Source organism: Poecilia latipinna, unplaced genomic scaffold (assembly GCF_001443285.1).
Source record: "Poecilia latipinna isolate Pla-1442-1.1 unplaced genomic scaffold, P_latipinna-1.0 Scaffold705, whole genome shotgun sequence".
Lineage (NCBI taxonomy): Eukaryota > Metazoa > Chordata > Actinopteri > Cyprinodontiformes > Poeciliidae > Poecilia > Poecilia latipinna.
In genome coordinates, this window is record NW_015113321.1 from 95110 (window position 1) to 122661 (window position 27552).

General features: G+C 37.4%; 2 protein-coding genes across 3 annotated transcripts; one reads left to right on the forward strand and one right to left on the reverse strand.

Moving 5' to 3' along the window:
• Positions 1-5624: 5624 nt before the first annotated feature.
• Positions 5625-15252, reverse strand: hscb (HscB mitochondrial iron-sulfur cluster cochaperone). Its single transcript, XM_015045061.1, has 6 exons — positions 14897-15252; positions 14704-14800; positions 9123-9212; positions 8827-8971; positions 5995-6042; positions 5625-5853 (listed from the first exon to the last, which is right to left on the reverse strand). The coding sequence occupies exons 1-6, from the start codon at positions 15235-15237 to the stop codon at positions 5759-5761; spliced, it is 816 nt and encodes a 271-aa protein (XP_014900547.1). The 5' UTR covers positions 15238-15252; the 3' UTR covers positions 5625-5758.
• Positions 15253-15399: 147 nt separating this feature from the next.
• lrrc8ab (leucine rich repeat containing 8 VRAC subunit Ab) lies at positions 15400-26946 on the forward strand. 2 transcript variants are annotated; one of them, XM_015045059.1, is made up of 4 exons: positions 15400-15491; positions 16852-17060; positions 19750-21868; positions 23348-26945. In XM_015045059.1, the coding sequence occupies exons 3-4, from the start codon at positions 19757-19759 to the stop codon at positions 23621-23623; spliced, it is 2388 nt and encodes a 795-aa protein (XP_014900545.1). In that variant the 5' UTR covers positions 15400-15491; positions 16852-17060; positions 19750-19756; the 3' UTR covers positions 23624-26945. The 2 variants fall into 2 exon arrangements, with proteins under 2 accessions (XP_014900545.1, XP_014900546.1); XM_015045060.1 differs by lacking the exons at positions 15400-15491; positions 16852-17060 and adding an exon at positions 17373-17678 and having other exon boundaries at positions 23348-26946.
• The last annotated feature ends 606 nt before the right edge of the window (positions 26947-27552 follow it).

Consider the following 27552-nt stretch of genomic DNA (forward strand, 5'->3'; position numbering starts at 1 on the left):
GGTCACGTTGGTGCAGACTCCAGGCTAGAGAGCAGGTTATATTTCTCACCCAGTTACAAGATATGCCTGGGGTAATTAAATGTTACTGGTCATTAAGGAAAGGAGGGGGGTCTACCACCCCAGGGGACCGTTCATGACAACGTGTGTTGAGGGTCCCATTTTGCCTGTTTTAATTTTCATGTCTACTCAAGATCTTTTTTTTCCTCAGTGAAACCAATCTAACTTTGAGATTGAGACTATTTATAATACTGAGTTTCAATTTGAAACCCGCTATAAGGATTTGCAGTATAGTCTATAATTTTTTTTTTTTTTTTTTTTAAAGCTAAGAGACACTTGTGTGGCTCTACAAATGTGCTTCAAATGGCCAAGTATCTTCTTTTTGGTAGCCATTGTTTCTATGGTGGTGTAAACTGCGGCAGCTCATGCTTGGACAACATATATAAGCCATCAAGCCTCAGCTGCATAAAATCAACAAAACTGCTGTGAATGAGGGAATGCATGTTTTCATTCAATCAGTTATCTATAGAGTGTGCCATGAGACTAAGCAGTGACACTGGGCAAACCCTGAACTACATGTGTCTTCAATGATGCTGCCTACTGTTTATAATTGGAAGTCGGATTTCCCAAGTTTGCAATAAAAAAAAACACCAAGAGTGTCCCCAAATTCAGTCCTACAGTATGAAGTGAAAGAACAGTATAAGCCAGGGTTCTGCAGCTCCAGTACTTGAGCTCCACTGTCCTGCAACTTTTGGAAGCATTCCTGCTCCTTCACAACTGAATCAAAATGGTGAATTACCATCTTGGGATGTCAGCAAGTGTTGCAAAGACCTGGTCATTACCTATTCATTGGACTCAGGTGTGTTGGAGCGGGCATGCATCCAAAAGTTGCATGAGTAGAGCCGCGGCGCCCAAGTCTATCTCTCAAGATCTGCTATCCTGCAACTTTAAGGTCCCTCCCTTCTCCAACGCACCTGAATCTAAAGGCTCATCAGCATATTTTAGCTCAGCAGAGGCCATTCATTTGATTCAGGTGTGCAGAAGTGGGAATGCATCTAAAAATTGCTGGATAGTAGCTCTTCAGCAGTTTATAGATAAAAATAGGTTGTAACAGGCTCATGCTGCTAATACTAGTGTTTTCTGACTTGCATTAGAACGCTCTCATCTCAAATGTGATGTCACTTCCAGCTTTATTCCCTGATGTCCATAACAACTAAATGCAGCATAAAACCAAGCACTCACTTGAAAATAACATTACTGAAACATTTAATTTACTCAGGTAAAAATGCTAACAAGCTGGTCAGTAACATGAAAGCATTTTGGAGATTGTACCACTTTGAAACCTCGTCAGGATTGTTGATAAAAGCTTAATAATAATATTTTCATTTAAAGATGTATTACAATCGAGGTCAGTGAGAAAACTAAGAATATTTACCAGCAAGACCAATGTTCTCCATCTTTATTCGAATAAAGAATTGCAAATTCTTTCTTTTCTGAAATAAAAACAACTACAGCACTATTTCTTGAGCTGACATTGTTTCTGGTGATAATCCCAAAGCCATGCCTGCATTGGCTAGCTGGAGAAAACTGTGTTGGCAGATGTATGAAATGCATTTGCATTTACATTAATGTGCTGGTTGGTGGCTGGATTTCTGTCCCACTGTGTTGAGCTTCTTCATACACTGGTAGGAAACAGCAAATCAGAAAAACAACAAAACAATGCAATTCTGCAGGAAGGATTTATAATGGAAATCTTAATGTAGATCCATAGGGAACAGCAGTCTCATGTTATAATGGTCTTTTGCAAAATGAACATCTAGAATCCTACTATGAACTGACACGTAACATGCATTGAACCTAAAACATTGCATGCATGTATAGAAATTAAATCTAGATTTTGAATGCATAGCTCTTGCCTCTTACATGGATGTCGTTAAATCCTTTCTGGAGTGAGACTGCTGCAGCTTTCTAAGTTAGATGCTGCAGCTCCTGTCCTCAGGCTGCAGTGACTGGGAAACACTTTTGTGATGACACAGCTTTGCCCTTATTAGCTTCTCTTATCTCCTATGGTTATTTCTCCCAAAGGGGGATGCTGTTTATTCCATCTTCTGGAAGCTCTATTTGCATTTGAGCATAATTTGCTACGCTTCATTTTCGTCAGGAAAGCTGTAAATACTGTTTGGTTCAGGAGGTGGTAATTGTAACAATAGCAGTTCCTTTGTACTGCTTATTTCCTAATAGCTTTTGTGCTTTTGTTTTTATGGAACTGTCAGTCTCAGATAAAACAAAAGAATGCAATTTGTGGCATAGTATATATTTTGAGGAAGACTTTGATCCTTCACAAAACTTTAATGTAAAAGCTTTCCAAATTGTCTCATACAATGTCCTAACAAGGCCTTGTATAGTGAAGCCTAGTAATGTGTGAACTTCGGAGCCCTGGCAAGTGGCATGCTTTTTCTCCAGCAGCTGTAGCGTGTAAAGAAGTCCTGTTCAATTTACATCTGTCTGTCAGACCAGCCTGCTGAGTTGCCACGGTAGCAGGTCCTGCCCCGGGCAACGATGAAGGCTGTACTGCTAACGTGAGCTCAGAGCCTCAGACTACAGTGCTAATAAGGCTTATTTTTCTGGTTATCTTGGGCTTTGTAAGGCAGTTTAACTGCTTTTATTTGACTTTGTACACCTGAACCCAACCGAATAGACAGTGAGGATGCCTTGAATCACTAAGTAATGAGGAATGTTCTAATAACATTTAAGAACCAAACTAAGGTGAAAGTTTTAACCTTTGTCATGATTATTCTCTTATAAGCCCTGGAGAAAATATTGAACCCTGCATCAATTCAATGCATTAAACAGCCTTTTTTCTATTCATACTGTGCATCACCAATAAAAACAAAAAGGTGTGAATGAAATCAAGGTGATCGAGAGGCATCTCAGTACATTAGAATGCTATTTAAGAATGTGTTTATTTCAGTAATCAAATCATAACATTTCTTCCGGAATATGAATACATTTAACCATGATTTGCTATGTTTGTAAATTTTTTGTCCACTCCTAGATGGAGCACTCTGCTCAGTGGTTTCAGGTTGATGTGCCCTCACTTCAAGTTCATCACGTAAAAAAAACAGCACTGCTGAGTTAAAGATTCAAAGAAAAAAGTTAACTCCACTCTTGAATGCGTTCACTTACATAACACTGACTTCAGAGAGAAGAGTGAAGCCAATCCAAGCTAAAAATCCAAGTTTTGCAGTCCTCCGATTGCTGAGGTTTCAATTACAGTTGAGAAATGATTAAAAATCTGTCTTCATTCAAACGAAACATTTCTTAATGATAGAAAAGATAAAACAATGTCAACTTAAAAAAAAAATGCTGTTTATATTGTATACATTTTATTAGGGAAAAAATGGTCCTTAAAATTTATTTGGATCCCTTGATAATCTCTAGAAAAGCCTTCATTGGTAACAGAACCCAAACCGTTCTCATAATTTTATGGTTTTTGGATGTTTAATTAGGTGATTTATCTGTGGTGATGAGTCATAAGCCTGGACTTTTTGTTTAGTTGGTTCATCTCATTGTTTTATGTCACAGACTTTTGGATATCAGCTTCTCAGACTAAACTGTTGACTGGTTTTCAAACTATATTTTAGGTTCTAATCAGATTGTGCGCTGCAGTGGCCGTTCATCAGACTAATGTTTGTCAAAGGTGTTCCACGTGTGTCAGTCACTGTTTTATAACTTTTATGAAAAATGTTGGTCAAAATATTAAAACTGTTTGAGTAAAGCTCTATGCTGATGATGAACTGCTGTGAAAAAAAAACTCTTCGTGTCTTCCAGCATTTTCAGTTTGCTTATTCAGTCTGATTTATTTCAGCTGCTGAGAAAACAAAGGGCATGTTGAGTAAAAACTAAGATTGTACAAGCTATGCCCCCATCAATCTGAATCTATAAAAAGTATCCCTTGAGTTTTTGAACAATTATACATTTTGCATTTTACTTAATGTTAATCTATTTGTAAAGCTCCATATGGATATTCTTTATAAAAAGCTGACACTTAAGTTACGGTTAATTTTCAGGAATAAATCACAAAATTTTTATTGCAAGAAAAGTAATAGTAACTCTCACCTTTTTGCAAGTTATTCCTTTTGTTTAGATGTATTAATAATAATTACAAGGCTTTTAAAACATCCTTAACAGCGGTCTAAACAACTCACTCTCATCTGTTAGTTCTATTACTTTTCTGAATGATTAAATCACTTGTAATAACCAAAACGGTTTAAAAGTTGGCATCCTGATTACCTGTGTGAAACAGGTGAAACAACCCAGTCAACCGTGACTTCAAATTCTACAGCAGCAGTTGTAATTTGTTTAGTCTGCCTGATGTTGACCTAAGTCATTCCAGAAGCTGCGAGGTGGTCCCATGTACCGAGTTCAATTGCCAAGATTTCCCATCCAAGTCAATTTCACAGCTCAGCTATAGTGAGTTTTTCCCCATTTCGTCTCTTTCAAACTCAATTTCAAAGAGTTGTGGGAGACAGCAGTGGCCTCACTGTTGTTCGATCACATTTTCTCATTAATTTAAAGCCACCGAAGATGCCTTCCGATAACGACATGAATAATGAATAGGTCTTTTAGTCTCCTTGTGGTGGGAGAGGCCCCCGTTTAATTCACTGTCTATCCAAGAATATTAAGGTTACCGCTGCTCCGTAATTAAAAAAAGCAACACCAGAGTCAAACATATGACATTGTTGTTCCGGGCATAATAAAGAGGCAGTCAGGTTGAGTTTCCAGCAAGACGAAAACAATGTTAAACACCGCCAGTGTAAAACCTTTAACCACAGAATAATATTTGATATGTAATCTAAAGGTTAACTCCAAGCTGTCAGAATATGTCAGACTTCTCATATTTCAGGAGAGTTCCTCAGATCAAAGGCCCTGATATGATTTGAGCTTCTATTTGTAGGTAATTGGGTTTTATGAGTTTTGTTCATCACTGGTATTGAAAAAAATAAGAAGAAAATTAAATGAGAGGATGGATGGATTTCTGTTTTGATGCATCTATCAGTGTGCTGCGAGCCTTAATGCACAAAATAAATCCACTTCAGTTTATGAGTTCTAAATTAACAGGATCACAGATGTTTGGGCTCATTGAGTTATCTTCATTCAGTGTGGTTCTCCTGATTATCATAGCATTAATGCTACATATGAAGCCACCATTAATAATTCAAGACCTTGTCTACCTCAATTAAGGACCTCCCTCTAGTCAGGTCTCATATTCTGTTAGTGCAAAGTCTGATGCTCTCCTGCAGGACGGTTGTCAAGGTGCTATGTCTCCCCCTAAAGGTAACCCGAAGAACTAAGCAAGAGCCCTGCGTCTGCATGTGTGTGTGTGTTTCACATGATGAAACGCTGAACTGATAGGCAGGATAATCATATAAACACAGAGCAGCATTTAAATCAGCGCCAATTATAGATCTCTGTCTCATTTGATGACACATTAGGTACAAGAGGATATGATTAGGTTTGTGAAATTAGCGACATTCCAGGGAGATAATGTAGCCATGTAATTAGAGCCATGGATTTATTCTATTTTTAACTTAAAAATGACTAGTTTAGAATTAAATACACAATAATTAGGCTGAATACAATCCACTTTTATTCTGCCACAGGAAACATAAAACAATATAATGACATTAATATGCAATATTTTATGTAATTTAAAACAAAGCTTTAAAAGGGGCCATTAAACATTAAATAGAGGGAAAAATTACATAAAATCTGAAAGCTTTGCTTTCACCTTTTCTTCAATGTTTGCATAGTATTTCATTTGTGTGAGCAGTTCCTTGGCTGTGTCAAGCTTCCCTGTTCAAAAACAAAACCAGAAAGCTCAATCAATCGCTCACTCAGTAACAAAGAAGAGATTGTGCAAAGATCAAAATGCAAACAAAATATTCAAGTGCGAGGAATACATCATGTTTTCACGGGAAGATCTGATCATAATACCTTCATGAAGGGCAGCATCTATCAGCTCCGTCAAGTCTGCGAGTTTCCCTGCAGGGGAGAAGAAGACAAGTTCCAATTCTGCATGTGCTAATAAGACGAGGCATTTTCAGTCTGTTGCTTTTTATTCCTACACACCCAACAGCACACCAGCCTCCCTGCTTTATTTGAAGTAACAAACCATGTTTGTAAGAATCAAAGACAAGAGCCTTGTTAACACAGTTTAAAATATGCAGCGTAAAACTCATCGGTGGAGCAAATTGTTAAGTATATCAAATTAAAACTGCAGAATCTGTTTAAATCTGTTTAAATCTTCTTAGAAAGAATAGAATAGACTTTGATGAAGCCACTCTAACACATGAATGTTTCCTGTCTGTCAAACTGGCACAACTCAAGCCAGCTGGTGCAGTCATGGCTAGGATGTCCTGAAGTAGCTTTTTTAATTGCATGGTACGGTCTAAGCTGAGGTAACTTTTGGTTTTCCTTTGTAGGCATCACCAACAATCAGATATGGATACTTTTCAAATACAACCACGACAGAAATTTCAAGTGATTAAAACTGAAACTGAACTGTGTCGTGGTAAGAGTTGAGACACAATCATCAGCTGTGGCATGAACTTCATAATATTTACAGATGAACAGAAATGCACCAACTTTCTCGTTTCCTTGCCAACAAGCCATACGATCATGCTCCATGTCTCAAAAGAACAGAGTTTCTCTACGTTCAGATCTCCATTCAGACCAAACACCATAATTGTTCTCAGTTGTAACTCTTAGATCAATGAAAAAACTCACATTTTAAGCGCTAAGGAAACAGCCTTTTTAGTTCCTCCCCCAGGTTTATGGAGCAGCTGCTGTATGATATCAGATATGTTCATTCTATTCAGGTTTTAAAGCCTAGGCTGAACTTTTAGTTTGAATATTGAAACCAGGTAATTTTTCCTCCATTGTCTAATGGTTCACATATGGTTTCAGTTTTTTTTGCTAACAATGTATAAATCCTGTCATGTCCTTAAAGCATAGCTGTCACTTTTGAGGCACCACTGGTAGGAATAGTGCATGTATATCAGGATCAAGGGTGTGTAATTCACAGGGGTCACGTATGTCAGGAGGGGATGCAATAATTGTGTCATCACATCACCTTTTTATTGTTTTTTGTATTTTATTATATTTTTATGTATCAACTGAGTGCATAAGATTTTGATTTTAATGCTCTCAGTGCTCCCAAAGAGTGAGATAATTATTAGCTCAAATTAATCAGGAAGTAAGTCAAGCAATCAGTTTCACATTACGTTTCAAATTAAGGGCACATTTCACAACATCAGTTTCACATTCATCACATTTGGTTGATTGGATTTATTTGTTTTGTTGGTGTTCCTTAAGCAATGAATAATGCAGGATGGTTATGGACTGAAAGCAAGTACTTCTTTATTTTGTAGTCCCTTTGTTCAACTTTTGTAAAGCTCAGTTGTTTTTAACAACTACTGTACTAAAAATAATATTTATAATAATAGAATTCTCTTTTTAACAATAATAAAAGTGTCAAAATAATAAGAAACAGATTAAACAATGCAGAACTTTTCAGGTAGGGCTGCAAAAACATCAGCTTTTATTGTGTAATTTTTATTGGCTGACATGTTGCTTCTGTAATAAACTCAAATCTACAGATTATTTTTAGATGATATTGCATTTTACTCAGACTATAAGTAGGACCAGGATGTAGCACAGTGAGGCATCACCAACTGGTATGTGGGCTGCTTTTTGGAAGTTTCATTTTCCTTATTTGGCAGTCACCACCTTGATGCTTTTGAAGCCAGAAGAGACTATATTTGGAAAAGCTTTTATTGGAGCTGAAGAGTGATACTTAACACATAATTGAAGAACCATCAGAGCGCAGATCAGAAAAGGTTAGAAATGAAAATGGTTTCATCAGTGAAATGTTTGACACCCACGTGTCGATCCAACAGCAGACATGACTGAGTGATGGAGTGACGATAAGAGAGAGCAGGTCATCACATTTTTTCTTACTTGTGAAGGACATTGTTTCATTTAGGACTCCTACACACTTCTCAACACACAAATTTCCAAAGTTCTCCGTATTTCATTGCCATTTATAAAGCATAAAAATATCCAAAATTTCATTGTGGATTTATGTGGATATTTCTATAATAGCCACCTGCAATCACCACTGGATAGAAGGAATAAAGTCTGGAAATTCAACTATCTACTTTAATTTTCTGTCATGCTTAGTCATCCTTGAGAAAAACTTGAATTATATTTCAGACTTTTCCAAACTGTGTGGGATTATAAACTAGTGCCGTCCAAAGCCAATCGTCATAGGCCGGCATCTTTCATGTTTTATACCATCCTATGGTTCAACACACCTGAATCAAATGGTGGTTCATTATCAGGCTCCTGCAGAAGTTGATGACATGCTGAGGAATCCTTTGAATTACTTCAGGTGGAGCAGGGCCACATTTAAAACCGGCGGGACATGCCGAGGCTTTGAGGACTGGAGTTGGACACCCCTGCAGTACACCGGTCTTGATGTTACTAAAAAGTGCTTTACAATTCCCCAGAGGAAAAGTGTTGGTAAAATTAAAACCTTAGTCCTCAAAACCACCCACTACACTGTGAGAGAGACATTTAGATCCAGCATCCCTTTCATCTCATATGTTTTGTCATTTGCTAACATCATTAGCAAGACAATATCAGGAAAATTTAACATCATTTTATATCTGAGGGATGTAAGCAGGTTACACTTTTCCTTTTAATCATGTGCTCCTTCTTGCAACTTTATGACAATCAGCAGAGCTTAGGAGTGTAAACCTCTACCTTTTGTGTCTTGGCCGATCTTATTGACTTCTTCAGGAGTCTGGGCTTCCTCCAGGGCTTCATTGATCTCCATCAACTCCATTAGGAAGTGTGAGTCAGCTACAGAGTCAGTACCCTCCTTCAGATGCATGCCCTCAAGTTCCAGCTGCAACGCACACAGGAAGTCCATCAAACTCACTGCTCTTCTAAATAAATGCTTTGTTGTAAAGTTGTAATAAACAAGCGGTGAGGCGATCAGAGCGTACGTTCATAAAATTAACTACTTATTGGAAGATGAGGAAGAGATTTACACTCACCATGTAAAGACCACGACTCAACGGCTTCAGCAAAGTCTTGTATGCTTTGTTCACGAGGGCAGACTGACTTCCTGAATACTCCTGTTCTTTCTGCAAAAGATTCAATTCAGTTCAATTAAGCAACACAAGTTATATTTAGTCATTATAAATGTTTTAAAAAATCTACATTGAATAACAGCAATTGTGCTTTTTATCTGAAATAAGCAATAATCTCAGTGCAGAGTGAAAAACATAAAACTTTGACAGAACAGAACATAAGAGCTACTTTACCACATTGCCTGATCTACACCACTGCCAAACACCAAATCCTTGGCGACACCAACAATTAGATGCATGACACATAGCGTCTTTTGTAGTCTCATGGTTTGGGGCTCTACAATGGGTGTAAGTGTGAGTTTGATATGAGATCTGTTGACATGAGATGGGGAGAAAAATATGTAGGAAATGCTTGGTAGATCTTAGCACATTTTGCAGCTATCGGGTCTGTCAGCTCGAGTGAAAATCAATAGTCTCACGCTCTGGCCCATGGGCTTGTAGCACAAATCTTTTCCAGTAGTAATAACCAATGGAGTAGGCGGCTGCCTTGTAACCTTGTAAAAGTAATGAGCTTCTTTGTGTATAGGTTTAAGACCCCAGGGGCAAGAAGATGCCTAGTTAATTAAAAAAATGATAAGAGGGGATGAGAAATAAAACAGAGTAAAGATAATATTGGACAAGTTGGGCTTTATATGTCTTTGATATGTCACCACACATTCTGCTGTTTCCTAGTTTAATTTCATGTGAGAATATAAAAGCATTTGGTCGTCTTTACCAAAAAGAAGATTATCTCCTCTCTGTCCTTAGACTTGGATTACTTTTTTAAAAACATCTGCTTACTTTTTCATATGGATATCCATAGAAAACTCTAGATAATGTAAAAATGTGCCAAAAAGAACCACTTTGTAGAAAAAGCTATTGTCAATATACATTATTCTAAAACATGAAAGAGACTGGGCAAAAATCACATCTATATAGAATATCCACAGTTAAAACCACTACTGACCAAAAAGAACACAAAAGGCCATTTTACATTCCCCACAATCTTCATGAGCCCAAAGAATTGTGGGAAAGTATTCACAAGAAAAAAGTGGAAGTTTCTGGAAAGGCCAGGTGAAACTGTGTAAGATAATAGGGCAAAAGGCATGAATAATTAAATCTGTGGATTTAGTTATCCATAACTAGGGGAGAGTCATGGATAACTAAATCAACACTTCATGAACCAGAACAAAACCTAAAGCACAAATTCTAATATCTTCAATAATTCAGTCACATTTATTTTATAAGAGTTGCTAAATGTGCCTAAAAGTGTGGCATCATTGGTTGAATTTTTAAAGATTATGCTTCTGCAAAATGATCCGTTTATTTGAATCCTTTTACACATAACGACTGCCAACAAGTGTTCAGGGCCATGTAGTTCCAGTGACACAAACAGCCAATCTCATCCTCGACATGTGACAAAACACTCCATCTAAGTAGCAGCCACCCTCAGCAAGAAAACAGCATAATGACTAATAAGGAAAATAATCAGCATGTAAATCAACAGTGACAATTGTTGATTACGTTTAATCATCTTTTCTCATTGTTTATCCAATAGTTGCATGTTGGCTTGTAAAGACTCTTTATTACAACACAAAATGGTAGGTGAAAAACTAAGATGTTGAATTTTTCTCCTTACTCTGGCAAAAGAAGGTTAAGTAAGAAATAAACACGGATAGATCTGTGTTTATTCTAGCAAAACAATCAATAGTCTTATTGCAGAGGAATTTTTAGAGGCCACACGTGGGTCAACAAACGAAGGGGTATATATCTCCGATCTGTTATAAGTCTATAATAACAGCTGGGGGAATTAGTATGTGCTACAATATAGTGTACAGACGCGCCTCTGCATTGAAAGGAGTCAGTGGAGGTGGTGGAGGCATCTGATTAGGATGCCTCCTGAGCTGCTCCTGTTGGAGGTTTTCTGGCCACGTCTCACTAGGAGGAGACCCTGGGGGCAGCCAAGAGCTCGACTATATATCCCCTTCTGGTCTGGGAACAGCTTGAGATCCAACATGTGGAGAAGGAGAGTGTTGCTGGGGAAAAGGGTGTCTGCGTTTCTTTCCTGAACCTGTTACCCCCGGAGACCTGACCTTCGATACGCAGAGGACAACAGATTTGTGCTGGACGCTCCGACAAAGGGTGATAACAGGAGAGAGAGTCTATTAACACTTTGGGAACTGGACTTCATAATTATAAGAATTTTTTTGTTCATATAAAATTTATATTTTTTAATTAACCTTAAGACAAGACAGCATTATTTTATATTATCCTGCTTCTAAGTAACAAAGTATCCTCACCTCTTTGATGTTAGCTGTGAATAATTGCATACAATCCTTGAACAAAGATCAAATAGTAATTAAAGACTATTAAATCCAAATAATCCCATTCCAGTTTCATCAGAGCTCCTATTTGGCAGCACAAAGCTTAATTAAATCTAAATAGGACATTTTCTGTAAAATATGAACAATGCTAAACGAAGCATTTTTGTAAAGAAAAATTAATTAATAGATCTGAAAATGCTTACCCTACAAGTTAACTTGGGTGATGACTTTAAGCATATTTGAGTCTTTCTTTATGATTTGTTTTTTAAATTATTTCTCAAAGAGTCTTATAGAAATAAGAGCTGTCTTGTTATTGCTCTTACATGTTATATAAAGATTTGTAATGATGCCATTTTATAGAAAACATTAAGTCTTAAGACTGTGTCGATACAATGTCCTGCAAAATTATTCATAACCTTTAATTTTTCCACATTTTGTCATGTTACAACCACAAACTTCACTGGATTTTATTTAGACTTAATGTTGTTGACCAAAACAAAACACTGCATAACAGTTAAGTATGCATGCTTTTTTTTTTTATGGCAGTGTGTGCTTTTATTTAGTCCACCTAAGTCAACAACATGTAGCTGGGATTAAAATGCAAGTTGTTTTGTAGGTATCTATCAGCTTTCCTCAACCAGCAATGATTTTTTTTTTCTCACTCTTCTTTGCAAAGCAGCCAAAGTTCAATCAGATTGGACATCGGTAAACAGGAATCTGCAAACCTAACAACACATTTTCAATTGGATTTAAGTGTGGACTTTGACTGCACCATTCTAACACAGACATATGCTATGATCAAAACAACTGCACTGTAACTATGGCTGCCGGAAAGTGAACATGCTCTCTTGTCTCAAGCCTTTTACAGCCTATAAGAAATGCTCTGAGAGAGGGATTGCTGTCCACTGTCACTACATGGTCATCAGGAGCAGGAGGGAGAAAACGTGTTTTACTAATTTGAGTAATAAACTGACCTTGACTGCATTGTTTGATAACTAGAATCTGACTTTGAATCCATCTGAATGACATATACAGAAACGACGCATTTCTGTATATAAATTGATGGGTTATTTTGATGAAGTGCCTTGTGATGTGAATGGGTGCTGTGCAAATAAGCTGAACTGGAATGGCGGTAACATGACCAAATGTAAAAAGATTGAAGACGCATACATATTTTTGCCAGGCTTTGTATATTTTCACTCTCTGTGTTCAAATTGAGGGTTATGGAAATGATTTTAGCAATTTATCTGCTGTGTGCTTTTTTTGGTAATGCTCTGCAATAGACCATCTTCAAATCGTGCCCCTTTCAAATGATGCCCACTTAAAGTTAAACCCCTCTCAGAAGACAGAGCTCTTTTCTTAGAAGAGTCTTTTAAGCTGTTCAGATGCTCTAGTTCTAAAATAATATTATATTTTTGCCTACTGAGTATATTTTTCTCACTTGACCAAGCAGACCTTCTAGCAGCTCTTTTGAATAATGTGAGCCAATATTTTGCTCTTTAAATTATTCAAGTGAATCGGCTATAACCACCGATCTACTCTAACAGGAGGAGTAAAACAAGGAATGAAATCAAAGTACAATGGGAAAACCGTTGTAGAGACCATTTTTCTTTTGTTTTTCTTGTTTAATTTTTGATGCCATGGATCATTCTCTACATAGTTTATTTTTTAACTTATTACAGGCAACACTGTCTTTTTAGGTACATTATTTCGATAGATAGTAGATAGCCATGTAACCGTTTATTTATTTATTCTATTTAGTATTTTACAGTCCTGCCTTGCATATTATTAGGAATATATTTTATCTGTGAGCCTATCCATCAAAGTCTGCAGACGTTGATAACACAGGTCTACAGTTGAACTGATATGCAAATCAGTCATATACATTATGGGCTGCACTGCTCAGTATTCAGATTGCTATACCACCAGTCTATGGAGTAAGCAATTAACAACATTTTCTTTTTTTACAAACATGTCCAGTCAACAGGTATTGTGAATGCTATGGTGTAGGAACTGTAAGAAGATACACCAAAGTCATGGAGTCCAGTTCGTCATCAAGTCAGAGGGCTTTTCCACTGTTATTAAGTAATCTGGGTAGATTTTTTTGTAGCCTGCAAAATGATGGTAGAACTTTTGCCTTGCAGCAAGAAGGTCTTTTGAAGGTCGTTTGAATCCTGACCTGGGGTCTTTCTGCTTGGACTGTGTTCTTAGGTGTGAATGAGTGTGAGGTTGTTTGTCCTCAGCCCCGTCCCCACTCTCATGACACTTGCACTTGGATGGACGCGTTAAATTTGATGATCTCCAGTCCAAAATATAGATTACTTTGATTTTCAGATCCTAATGTGGATATACAACATTGAACAGAGATATTTAAGACTACTGTAGCCTCCGATTTTTTTCTTAAGACACAAAAAGAAATATTCAATGTTTTTTCTCATGTTTGACCTTGGGGCCAATTCAGACAAGCATGAAAACCACACTTTATGGAGTATTTAAACCAGGACTGAGTTATCCATTAAAAAAACTACACAGTAAATAAATAATTCAGTTGCAGAAGTCGAGGCTCACCAATGGAAAAAAATGGTGCCGCACCATTTTTTATTCCTAAACAGAACCATTATGTATGTTAAATTCCATATTGTATGTGTGTTTCCCAGTGTTTTGCATGTTATTAGTCCAACTTAACATTGCCAACGTTGATGTCATAAAATTGGATTGTTCTTGAGAGGTTGTCTCTAACCTCGCTCTGCATTTAAGTGATAATCTCCTCCCACACTGGGTTTATTTAATTAGGTCATAGCAAAAGATTAAATCGTTTTACGATAGACTGTAGAGCAAGAAATATAAAAAATAATGACAAAACAAATACCCAAGCAATACTTTGTGATGTTAGGATATAATGAAGTGACTGATATTGGTACAATGATATTATTATAAAACATATTTGCTTCTCATTCTATTTATTAACATTTAATTTAAAACATGTTGTTGACATTACTTATATTTTGGATATTTTTGCTATAAAATAGAGTTATTGCCTAAGTATATTAAACTGGCCAACAGGAAAACAGAACAAGTAACACTGGAGTGCTGAGCTTTCCTGAGCCACAGGGTGACTCACACAGGAAAGCCTCTCTCTGACTCAGCTGATCTCTCTGCACCTTACAAGATCATCTGCCTACCACAGATTTCTGGCTGAAGTTGTCTGGATGAAGAGTCCGCTGAAGCTGCAAGTATCTTTTCTGGAGCTTATGTGTGTCCAATGTGAATGTGTAGTCACTGCAAGAAAGGAAACAGCTGGTGAACTTAAATATTTTTGCTGACAGAGACACAATCAAGTAGGACAAATAGAAAGATACAACGTGTTACACTGACCAGTCCAGGATCTTGAAGTAGGACACACCTTCCTCTGGGGGTTGGATTGCTTTGCATGAGTCGCAAAAGAAAGAAGGAGTTCTGTCAAGAAGTTGCTTACAGTTCCAGCAGTTAAGTTTAGCTTCGCTTGTGGAATAACTCCTCGACGAAAAGACCTTATTGGTGCGGTAACCTGGTCCTCCAAAGTTCGCATCCCTGTGTTCAGTGTCCTTTTTGTGGAATGTTGACATGCAGTGATGTGAACATGTAACAGTTTTAGGAGCGGCGTGTCGGTTCGGCATCAGGCAGCGTGCCGCCCGGAGCGAAGACGAAACCCGCAGCAGACAGTTAGTGTGAAACATCCTATTGGCTGCTATGATGTCAACCAAAAGTAATAAAAAGCTCTGGATCAAAACAAATATCTCTCTGTTAGCGAAAAGCAGAAGAAGACGGTTTCTTCTTCGAAATCGGTTGCACACCACAGCGCCCCCGCTCGCTGCAGTCACGAAAGTTGCAAAGATGCCTTGAACGATGGCTAACTAGCAAGCGCATATTTAGTCAGCAATAAATAGTATTAAAATTTAACGTTCGGTTCGAATGCGGATCACCATTCAAAGTAAGTTACAGATTCCAACCGCTTCATTTTAGGATTAAAAGTCCACCTTTCCTATGAGCTAAAGCGATCGTCAGAATGCAAACTTCCGATTGTAGAAACAGAAGGAGCTGCTAGCATGTAGCTTATGAGCTAGTGGCTGGGATAGCTTTGCTTGCTAATGTATTTTAATTGCAAATAGGTTTTTTTTTTTTTTTTCATCTTTGCAAAAAGTAAATCTCTTGCAGGTCAGGTGTTTTTTTTTTCTTTTTTCTTTATCAGATACCGGTGAGATTCTAATGTCGCATAATTTCATCGAATAATTCCAAAAGAAAAGTCACCTGCATCTAACTTTCTGTAAATAACTGGATCAACTACTTTGGCGAAAAGTTAAAGGAATTTGTTTTACCGTCTGTCGTCAGTTGTGTTCTTTGGGAAGGTAGTACGTTAAAAGTTAAAGATAACTGGAATATCTCGTTTCAATATGAAGTAAATATTGAACCAACAACAGCTCCGTAATTATTTTTGCAGGAGGTTTTTGGAGTGCATTGAACAAGAAAACTACAAATTTGGCACAAGAATTGAGCTGATCAACATTAATGAGGAATTAAGTGCATTTTTCAGTATAGATTCTAGTTATACTGAAACTAGAATCTATACAAGTCTCTCCCAGAGACATGAAGCCATGAAGGACGCTCCTGTAAATGAAGAAACTAAATTATAACACTGGTAAAATTAGTAAGCAGTGAGTGTTCTGCTTGCATTGCCGTAGATATTTACACAATTTCGTTGATCGCGGAAAAAGTTTGCTGACTTGATTGAAAATATGTCAATAGTAAATTACGAGACGGTATTGAAATTTGTCATTCCAGTCCGCTTTTATCCACATCATAAACAGTGTCCGTTCATTTTCTTTTGATAATTTCTGTCTGAAGTCCATGTAGTGTTTTCAAACAACCTGTGGCAACCTTAGACAATGCAATTAAATACCTCAGATGGAGGAAATTAATTTAAACATACACAAATGTACATCCTCCAAAGAACTCTGATTGACTGCCTTTTGATGTCACCAAAGGGTAGGATGAGAAGAGAAATAATGTGATTATTTAAGGATTTCCACCAAAATAGCAAAAATAAATAGAAAAATAAACTCCAGCTTGCTTTATTTGTTTTATTTATTTATACTTTGTGAGTTTGATTGAGATTAAAAAAAAAAAACACCTAGGTCACAACATTAAAATAAGAACCTGTATAGTTGCTTTCTTCAAAGCATCATACATGCTTGAATACATTTCTTTGTCAGATCTGTTGAGCCTTACCATGTTCACATAAACTAGAAAATGGCAGGAACCACATTTTCATCCCCTAAATGTCTTCTGTTCAGATCTCCCGTTGAACTGGCATGGCGATGAAAAAGGAAATGGCCCATGAAGACTGTTGGCTGCTGAGAGAGTGGCTGCTTCACCCGGGACATCATCAGGGGCTGGAGCTCAGATAACACCTCCGAACTGGCCAGTGTTTTATTATCTTGGTGGACCTGGTGCTGCTTAATCTATCCACCCATCCAAGTTGCTGCATCTGAGATGCTGTTAGGTGAGTAAAAGTTCCTCAGCACTGAAGCCAGGGTGTGCTTGCTTTTTTGGCAAAAGATCACACTAGGCGCCTCGGCTCCTCGACTATACAGTTTCCTGACAAAGTACAAGCAGTGATGAATGCCAGCCCCTATTCTTGTTGTGTGTGTGTGTGTGTGTGTGTGTGTGTGTGTGTGTGTGTGTGTGTGTGTGTTTTGGGGGAGGTGGGAGTTCAAGGGGTGATGGCAGAGTATTATTCCGGAGAGACAGTGGATGGAGACAGAAGCATCCGTAAGGTAAACAGGATCTTCTCCTGAAGGTCGAGGGAGGTGCTTCTCAAGGCCCCCACAGACAATACTCTGGGTATTATTAACGGAAATGGCTAAGAATAGAGAGGAGGGGAGCGAGGTGGCTCCTCTGGTGCTCGCGTTGTTTGGGTTAAACACGCCAAAACGGAATGTCTTCTTAGAAGAAGGCCTTCTTTAGCGTGCATGTTGGGTGTGGTGCAGTCACACGAGGCGAGAGGTTGATCTGAAGGGCTGGATCAGGCTTTCATGGACAGCGGAGACAAAGGACGGTAGCTACGGAGAGTTCTACTCTTCTTTATAAATGGCTTTGTTGGGCTTCACAGTTTGGATTTGTAAGTAATTCTGTTTTTCATCTCCATCTAAGGCAGTTTTGCATTTCATCTATGTCTTGTCAGCATTTTGCTACTTTTGAGTTGGGCATATTTCACGTGTGGATTAAATTTGCATGCAGCAGGGATTTATTCCTGCTTAGCAGTGGATTAAAACCTTTCTATTAGGTGGGGTTAGTTCGTTTCACATGTGCAGCATCAGTTATGATGTAATGTTTGCATAATTATGTAAGAGGAATGACAGATCAGTGAGTAACATAATTTAGAACAAAGAAACATTGTAAGGCTTGTTTTAGGGTAATCCAGAAACCTGGCTCCAGTGAGAGCGCCTCAAATGCTAAAGGTTACAGAAAAAGTTAGAAGCAACAAATGGCGGATAAGAAAGAGAAAGGTTTGAAAAATATTATCACAACCAATGCCACTATTGGAATATTCTTTAAGTACACAGCAGTTATTTCATATTAATCAAAATAGTGTTTCTCTTATCTGTGTGATTTTGATAAAGAAGACATTATCACATTATTGTCCTACAAAAAGAATAATCTTGATTTTGTTTTCTTTTTTGGGGATGATGCAAGGACTGGGTTGATACGGAAGCCATAATTCTTTAAAACCATCAATCGTTTAATGTAAAAAAATGCATTTTCATTTTGTCCTCCAAGAACTGACTTGCCTTGAAAATCAAAATATTGACTGATACCTTCTTCTTAAATCTTCCCTTAACTTAAAAAAACTGACAATTGTTTTTTTTTTTTTATTTAAATGCAGAATGTTATATAAAAATTAAATTAAATCAGCAATGTAGAGTGATTAGACATTTTCTAGAAAACAAATTGAAATACGTGAATCTTAAAAAGTGATAATTACAATTGTTGAACTGTGCTGTAACATTACAATAATACTAATATTCCAGCTGTATAATTTTCCTTATTATGCAGCCCTGCGACAGGCTTCCACTCGGGTGTAATAAAAACTGCAACAGGTGGAGATTTAACAATTTGTCATAATGGGAGGACGGCTCTAAACCGCTCCATGTGGATAAATGTGATGAATAATCATGATCAGAGCTCTGTTTAACCACCATAATGAGCAGAGTAATGGAGCTGCTTAATGTCTGTGTTCAACATCAGTGCTAAATACTTACATTAACGGAGCAACATGCAAGCTTTATTGTTCAGTTTTATGTTGAAAATGTTTATCACTCATTTCTTTAGCTGCAGAACAAGCAAAGTACCTGCACTGCTGTTGGTTATAGTTAAGTTCCACATTGCCTGTGAAATGCTGTTGCAACATTTTACTAAATCTTTAACTTGCATAAAGGGAATTCAAAGCATACATAAAGGGTTATAGCTTTTTTTTTTCATTTTGTAAAATATTTCTGAATGCATGATAAGTTTTTCTGTATGTTTTCTTCACTGAAATGCTGTCATTATGCTAACCTGTTTGCATAATGCTAATATATAACCAATCTTTTCATTTTTTTACTTTCTTGCTGATTATAATTACCATGTATTTTTTTTTTGATTTGGGTTATGTAGAGTGGTTGTGAAAAGAAAGTCTGCCTCCTGAAAAATTCATGGTTTTATTTTTTTTTTAAAGTACATTTTTAGTGCAGAATCTCCTTTGTCAGAAACAATGACCAACTCTCAAACCGATGGTTCATGAGTGACTTTATCACTGTAATATTCAGCAAAAGCAATGCACATTACTTTTTAAAATATGAACCAACCTTGAATTGCTTGTGTTTCACCTTTAAGTGCCTCATTTTAGAAGGTACTCTCAAATAAGCCTTCAAAGTAAAACACGGCACGGATGTAAAATAATTCAACCTATGATATAAACCATATTTGTTCAAAAGGTAATTTATGAGATCATTAATACAATAAACTCTAGAATCAAAGATGGGTACTTTCTGATATGAATGCTCGACTCTATTTTTGGGTTTTTGGGAGGGTTAAATTTTGGGAGGTATTAAATTGCCAGCTTAATTTTGTTGTTTTTGTCAGAACTGGAAAAAAAAGGAATTGTTTCCTGCAGACCAGTGATATTAACCCTTTCTTTTTCCCTCTCACAGATGAGCCATGATCCCCATCACTGAGCTGCGGTACTTTGTGGACACACAGCCAGCATACCGCATCCTGAAACCATGGTGGGATGTGTTCACCGACTACATCTCCATTGTTATGCTCATGATTTCGGTGTTTGGCGGCACACTTCAGATCACCCAGGACAAGATGATCTGCCTTCCCTGCAAATGGATCGTCAATGAAACCTGTAAAAAGAACTTCAGCTCCACCATGTCCACATCCTTCCTATTGGAACCGAAAGGGATCCAGTACAATCTGGACCGCCATCAGTACAATTACGTTGATGCAGTGTGCTATGAAAATAAGTTGCACTGGTTTGCCAAGTACTTTCCCTATTTGGTATTACTCCACACTCTTATTTTTCTAGCCTGTAGCAACTTTTGGTTTAAATTTCCTCGGACTAGCTCCAAACTAGAACACTTTGTATCCATCTTGCTTAAATGTTTTGACTCTCCATGGACAACAAGGGCACTGTCGGAGACGGTGGTCGAAGAAAGCGATCCCAAACCAATGAAGATGAATGGATCGTTTGACCACAAGGCGTCTGTGATAAGTGAGGATGTTGAAGCAAGCGTTCCAATGATTCAGAAAACAAAGACGCGTTTTGAGCAAGGCATCGTTGATAGGACTGAAACGGGAGTTTTGGACAAGAAAGAAGGAGAACAGGCAAAAGCCCTGTTTGAAAAAGTAAAGAAGTTCCGTATCCACGTGGAAGAAGGAGACATCGTGTACAGATTATACATCCGTCAGACTATCATCAAAGTAATCAAGTTCATTTTAATAATCTGCTACACGGGGTATTATGTTCAAGACATTCAGTTTAATGTGGACTGCTCTGTGAATATAGAAAACCTGACTGGTTACAGAGTGTACCACTGTGCTCATCCACTGGCGACACTTTTTAAAATCTTGGCGTGTTTCTACATTTGCTTAGTGGTCGTGTATGGACTTATCTGCATGTACACACTCTGCTGGATGCTGCGGCGCTCTCTGAAGAAGTACTCCTTCGAATCTATCAGGGAAGAGAGCAGTTACAGCGATATACCCGACGTGAAGAATGACTTTGCATTTATGTTGCACATGATAGACCAGTATGATCCTCTGTACTCTAAACGTTTCGCTGTGTTCCTCTCAGAAGTCAGTGAAAATAAGCTGAGACAGCTCAACCTGAACAATGAGTGGACGCTTGACAAGCTCAGGCAGAGGATAACCAAGAACTCTCAGGAGAAGTTGGAGTTGCACCTGTTCATGCTGAGCGGCATTCCAGATACGGTGTTCGATCTGATGGAGTTGGAGGTTCTCAAACTGGAGCTTATCCCAGATGTTACCATCCCACCAATCATTGCGCAGCTCGTCAACCTCAGAGAGATGTGGCTCTATCACACTCCAGCCAAAATCGAAGCTCCCGCCTTGGCTTTTTTGCGAGAGAACCTCAAGTCTCTTCACATCAAGTTCACCGACATTAAAGAAATTCCTTTATGGATTTACAGTTTAAAGAACCTCAGTGAGCTTCATCTCACAGGGAACCTGAGTGCTGAGAACAACCGTTACATTGTCATCGATGGGCTCCGCGAGCTCAAGAGGCTCAAAGTTCTCCGCCTGAAGAGCAACCTCACCAAGCTACCTCAAGTTGTGACCGACGTGGGTTTACACCTCCAGAAGCTCTCTATCAACAATGAAGGCACCAAGCTGATGGTGCTGAACAGCCTGAAGAAGATGGTGAACCTCACCGAGCTGGAGCTCATTCGCTGTGACCTGGAGCGCATCCCACACTCCATCTTCAGTTTGCACAACCTACAGGAGATTGATCTGAAGGACAACAACCTAAAGACCATCGAGGAGATAATCAGCTTCCAGCACCTTCATCGGCTGGTGTGCTTAAAGCTCTGGTACAACCAGATTGCCTACATTCCCATTCAGATTGGCACTCTGACCAACCTGGAAAAGCTGCATCTGAACAGAAACAAGATTGAGAAGATTCCCAGCCAGCTGTTTTATTGCCGGAAGCTACGAGTCTTGGACTTGAGCCACAACAACTTGACATACATTCCAACAGACATTGGTTACCTTCAGAATCTACAGTACATGGCAGTGACAGCCAACCGGGTGAGTTGTTGAAATTCACTCTTCTTTGTTCCAACTGCTTCGCCAAAGTATGCACTCCTCATTTCGTAACAGGACCACAAACGTATTTGATTTGAGATTTTATCAAAGCAATGGCACAGGAAGCTTATTTTTCACATTTCAGCAAGAATTTATAAGAGCTTTATGTGGGGAAAAATACATAAAACAAACTTTAATGGAAAGTAATGAAATGTTGAAATGCAGACTAAAATTAATGATGTCCCGGTCAATAATTATTGCAGGTTACTCTTATGAGGTTTTAGCCGTGAGGTAAAGGAACTCAAAAAATACATGTATTTTACTGGGATTTTATGTAATAGACTGACATAAAGTAGTGGGGAGCAAAATCAGTTTACTGAAAGTTTGCTTCAAATTAAAGAAGCATAAAAACTGAAAGTAGACTTGAACCAAAAGACCTGAGAGATTTGGAGGGTTAATACGACAAGTCTCGAATATATTTTGATGCTGAGTTATTGAGTGATTTATAAACCAGCAAAATAAAACTTAATGTCTCAGCTACAACGGATATTTTCTATTTTAGGTACTTGTGATGACGTGGGTAGCGGCATTCTAGATCAGATTGATTTTTTTTTTTTTTTAGGCAGACCACTGAAGACACTGTTTCCGTAAACAATGTAACTAAACATAAACACATATGCTTTTCAACTTCTTGTAAGTAATCCTGGAAATATCCTTCAGATGATAGAAGACTGACTTTTTAAATGTCTTTATGTGTCTCTAATGGTTCAGATCTGAGTCCATCACTACACCCTGATTTTGGGCCTGATCTGTAGTTTCTAGATGTAATAATTGAAATTGTCACTCTTAATCACTCCACCTTTGGTTCAAAAAGAATTACTTAACGTTTGGTTTTATTCAGCAGAAGAATGTTGTACCACATCCAGTCATTGATTTGTTTTTTGCATCTACTCAATGAATGCTTGAATGGGTTCATAGTCACCCTGTGACATTGTGATTTAGAGCTTGGCATCATCTGCATATTTATGGTAACTTATCTTGCTATGTGTTTAATATCTACACACAATAGTGTGTAGATATTAAATAGGAGGGGTCCTAAGATTGATCCTGGGGGATCCCGCATGTGATTTGTAACAACTCCGATGAAAAGTTACTTAGTGACACAAGGAATACCTTGTTTTTTTTAAGTAAAACTTGAACTAGGCCTGTACCTTGCCAGAAAGTCCAACCCATTTTTTAAGTCTCCCCACTACTTTACGTCGGTCTATTACATGAAATCCCAGTAAAATACATTGAGGTTTATGTTTAAAATGTGACAGAATGTGGAGACGTTCAATGAATGGTAAAACTTTTACAAGATGTTCCATTTTATATTATTGTATATTACATATGTTACATATGTTAAGCTTTAGTGCCTTCATTTAATGATTTTCTTCTCTTTTTTCGTCCCCAATGCAACTCTCCACACTCTGTAAAATAAAGATCGAAACATTGCCGAATGAGCTGTTCCACTGCAAAAAGCTTCGCACCTTGAACCTGGGGAACAACTGCCTCCAGTCCCTCCCATCGCGCTTCGGAGAGCTGACCGCATTGACTCAGCTGGAGCTCAGAGGAAACCGTCTGGAGTGTTTGCCTGTGGAGCTGGGAGAGTGCAGACTGCTGAAGAGAAGCGGTCTTGTGGTCGAAGAGGACCTCTTCAACACGCTGCCCACCGAGGCTAAGGAGCAATTGTGGAAAGCTGACAAAGAACAAGCATGAACTCGTTTGTGAGGAAACCAAACGATGCCGCGTGCTTTGGTCAGGATACAGAGTGGAAGCCCATGGTGTCCCTGAGGCACAAAGAAACAGGATGTGCTCCCGCTTCAGTGTTCTGCCAGTAAAGTTAGGTATTAAACCAGTGCCAGTTTAGCAGAGCAAATGCTGACTCTGGCATCTGCTGCTTGTTTTTTTATTTCTCTTTTGTAAAACCTCCGAGGCCAGTGCCATTATGATCTCGATCTTTTGTTTACAGTATTATTTTGTGGTATTAATGGTTTAGAGGAAAAAACTGTAAAAAGAAAACTACTGGCCAACTGAACATATGTGGGCTGCTCTGAATTCCAAAATAGTTCCCTATTTATACTTTTCTTTTGAAAATATCATGTTTACTCTTGGGGGTTTATATGAACAACCAAAGCTAAATTGCCAACCTTACAAAGTAAACACTTTTCTACAAGGTGTAGCAGCGTATCCCTTGTACAACACTAATGTTAGCCTAATTACGACATGGATCAACGTGTTCCTGCTCTGCATTGTGGGCCCTGGTTCTCAGATACCTGTGCTGACTTGGTTGGTAAAGTCTTGAAAATATGATATGAAACACATTAGAGGTAACTGAAAGTGCTGTAGTCAGAGATATAAAGTTGTCTTTAGGGAAATTTTGGTGGCATTACTGCAGCAAAATGACTGTGCATGGTCAGACTTGGATTGAGGTTTGAAAATAATTTGGATTTTTGACCTCATTCTGAAGCCATTTGTGTTCTTATCCTCAAGTTTAAGGATAAATCTTTCCACAAAATGTTACTTAAAGAGGCATCATTAAGGAATGTTTTGTACAACTAAGACTCAGGGCCTGTTGGGGGTTTTTTAGGTGGAGTGGATCAAATTCTGTTCGGTGTGCTGTGTTTGAAATTAAAGAAGAAAAGAAAAAGACAATTAAAATGTAAGTAGATTTTGAACAAAAGTTGTTTAAAAATTTGTGACTTTTGAAGTCGGATTTAGTGGAGAGAATGAGAACATTTAGTATCTTACTTGCTGTAGCTGCTGATAACATTTTAGAGAAGAAGCTTGGATTATTTAATCGGGGTGACTTGTGTCCAGTAGGAAGAGTAGTAGTCTTGTAATCTAAAAGTTGTGGGTTTGATTCCAGGATGTGCGATTTTTTAAAAGGCACTTAACCACAAACACTTTGAGTCGTAGGTATAACTTGAAAAGCACTGCATAAATTCAATCCAATTATAGTTAAGCTAACATCCTTCAGGGCTGGGCCAAGAAAACATTTTGGGAAGATAAATATTTTTTAGCAGTGTATAATGATATTTTAACCTTTGCACATTGTCACTTTTGTGAAAAACTTCCTTTACGTAAAAAGAAAAACATTGCTTCAAATTAATTAATAAAGAAATTGTAGGATTATCTTTCTTAACAGTTAGGGTTTGTCTTTGTTGTGTGGTTTGGTGTTACATAGGCATCTACAGCAGGTCTGACTCTCGAAGAGTCAGCTCCTAGGACGGACTCTTGAAAGCTTTTCTGTAGCTTGATACCGTCACACAGGCCCAGTCCTAATTCATACAGATAGAAATTTTGTTTTATGTCTTTATGTCATCCTTGAGTCCAAATATTTATCTTTAGTTGTCAGCACTCCATATCATTTCTTATGGAAGGGGATATGCCTGCCCTTTGTGTTGCTCTTCTGTGTAACTCATGTCATTTTTACTCATTCAACTATTACTACATTTGGCACCAGTAGTTACCTTTGCAGCTAAGCTAGACATTTCATAATATTGCATTCTTGCTTTGTTACAATACCGCTCATAACTTTATTTTCATATAAGCTAACAAGTAAAGGTTTGGAAATCTAACTTGAGTTTGTTGACGTAAAATGTGCTAAATTCATTATTTGTTCACTTTTTTTTCTGTCACATGGATCTCATGTTTATGTACCCAATTATGTTGTTTTAATTTAAAGGGTTTTTTTCCTCAACTGTTTTAAGTGTTCAAATTGAAGTAAAAATTTTTTTTTTTTTTTTTTTTTATGTTTGAAGGTCACTTTTCTAGGGTTTCTAATATTAAAACAAGAAAAAAACCTTTGTTGCTATTTGGTGTTTCATGAAGTGAAGCAGTCAGGGAAGACGGTGAAAAAACACTCAGACAAATAGAAGTCTACAATATTTCAACTTTGCTGAGAAGTATGAAACACATTTTAAGCCATGTGCATCTAATTCAGTAGCATGTGTAGTTATGATAAATTGTGCAATATTGCCTTCATTTAAACTAAATGTGGGTTTTACAGGTGTGAGGGCATCAGCATCCTTTTTGATGCACTGTTTTTTTTTTTTTTTTGGGGCGGGTGGTTGTTTTTTTACAGGGATTTAAAATATTGTAGGTGAAGTAGGTCATTTAAAATTATGCTTTTCTGGAGAATGCTTTTGTACTCTAGCACATTTTCCCACAATGTTACATTTTGCAAATGCAATAATGGCACAAAACTAACATATACGAGATGTATTGTGCATGTTGTTTGTCTTGCTGTTGGGTGATTGCATACCAGGAAAACAAAGTGTGTAAATTAGGATTCATTACCTTTAAAACTTACAAAACCTGTTGGACATAGTCCTCTTAATAAGACAATCAACATTTTTGACCAAGTGTAAAATAAAAAGTGAAATTGTTGTGAGTAAACATTCCCCATAGTTTGCTTGGAAAGTTGTGCATAGACCATGTTTGTCTCATTCTCTTTTTTTAAACTTTTTGTAACTTTTCTTCTATTATGTCAGGTATTATATTGAAATAGTTTCTCAGGAATCCAGCTAGAAATCTTCTATTGGTTGTCTATTGTTTTTTTTTTGTTTTTTTTTTTGTTCACCTTTTGTAATGCACAATTTTTGTTTAGATCTAAACTGCTAGGAACATTTTGTGTGCTATTTTCATTATTTTTTAAAGATGTTTTGAAAAAATAAAACCCTTGGCTTAATAATTAACAAAATTTTACCATTGATCATGTATAAATTAGCTACTTTTTAGATGTGTTGTATTACAAAGGACCAGTATGTGTGTTTGAATTATAGGGCTTTCTCCTGTTGTTCATGATAGTTTTTTTTTGTGGGTACAAAACTCATCAGTGTTTCTCTTTTCCAATAAGATGTGCTCATTAAGTTTTATTGAGTAACTTTTTGTTGCCAAAACATGAAGAAAAAAAAGAATCTTGAATATTTTTTGCAACACTATTATTATTCATGCTATAGTGTCTTGCTGTTTTATTTAAACTTGCTTCTCGTTTTCTTGTGTACCACCCAGAACAACAAAATAAACTAGGTTGAAAGAAAATTGTCTGATCTTTCATTTCTGGTACAAATTGTTCTTCATTATCATATCTTTCATTTCTGGTACAAATTGTTCTTCATTGTGTTTATGTATTAACATTAACACAAATAAATTATTTCTTTCTGAAAGTGAAAACCCAGGACTTGCACATAGTTACCCCAGAACTTCCTCAGGATTTTCATTTATCCTGGTTTCTGAAACTGGACTGATTGATCTGAAAGGTTAAGAAAACAACAGCAGATATTTAATGTATTTGGTGGTAAAACATTCAGTAATATAAAAACTAATAAAAGTATTTTCAGAGCTACAGGGATCTAGTTTAAGGACTTTAGAGTTGGGGGGTTGTGCTCTATATTCCTAACCTTAATAAGAATGTGAGCAGCTGCATTCTGGACCAGCTGAAGGAGTCACATTTTTTAGACAGACCTGCGAGGATGAGTTGCTCAAGATCCTGTTGGGACATCTTAACAACACTAATTTTCACACACATTGTGCACATTTGATTGTTTTCCTTTTATATAAACCAACAAAATAACCCAACGAAAAAAATGTTTTGAGTTAGCTGTAAACGGATGCATTAACACAGGACTAAAATTTTACTCAGT

What these genes read in the sequence shown, in the direction of transcription:
- hscb (XM_015045061.1), bottom strand. Translation starts at nt 15,237, where the DNA reads ATGTTTCACACTAACTGTCTGCTGCGGGTTTCGTCTTCGCTCCGGGCG. An exon ending in GATCGGCCAAGACACAAAAG is followed by an intron (nt 6,043 to 8,826) that starts GTAGAGGTTTAC and finishes TCTCCCCTGCAG; the next exon opens with GGAAACTCGCAGACTTGACG. An exon ending in AGATGCTGCCCTTCATGAAG is followed by an intron (nt 5,854 to 5,994) that starts GTATTATGATCA and finishes GTTTTTGAACAG; the next exon opens with GGAAGCTTGACACAGCCAAG.
- lrrc8ab (XM_015045059.1), top strand. Translation starts at nt 19,757, where the DNA reads ATGATCCCCATCACTGAGCTGCGGTACTTTGTGGACACACAGCCAGCA. An exon ending in TGGCAGTGACAGCCAACCGG is followed by an intron (nt 21,869 to 23,347) that starts GTGAGTTGTTGA and finishes TGTAAAATAAAG; the next exon opens with ATCGAAACATTGCCGAATGA.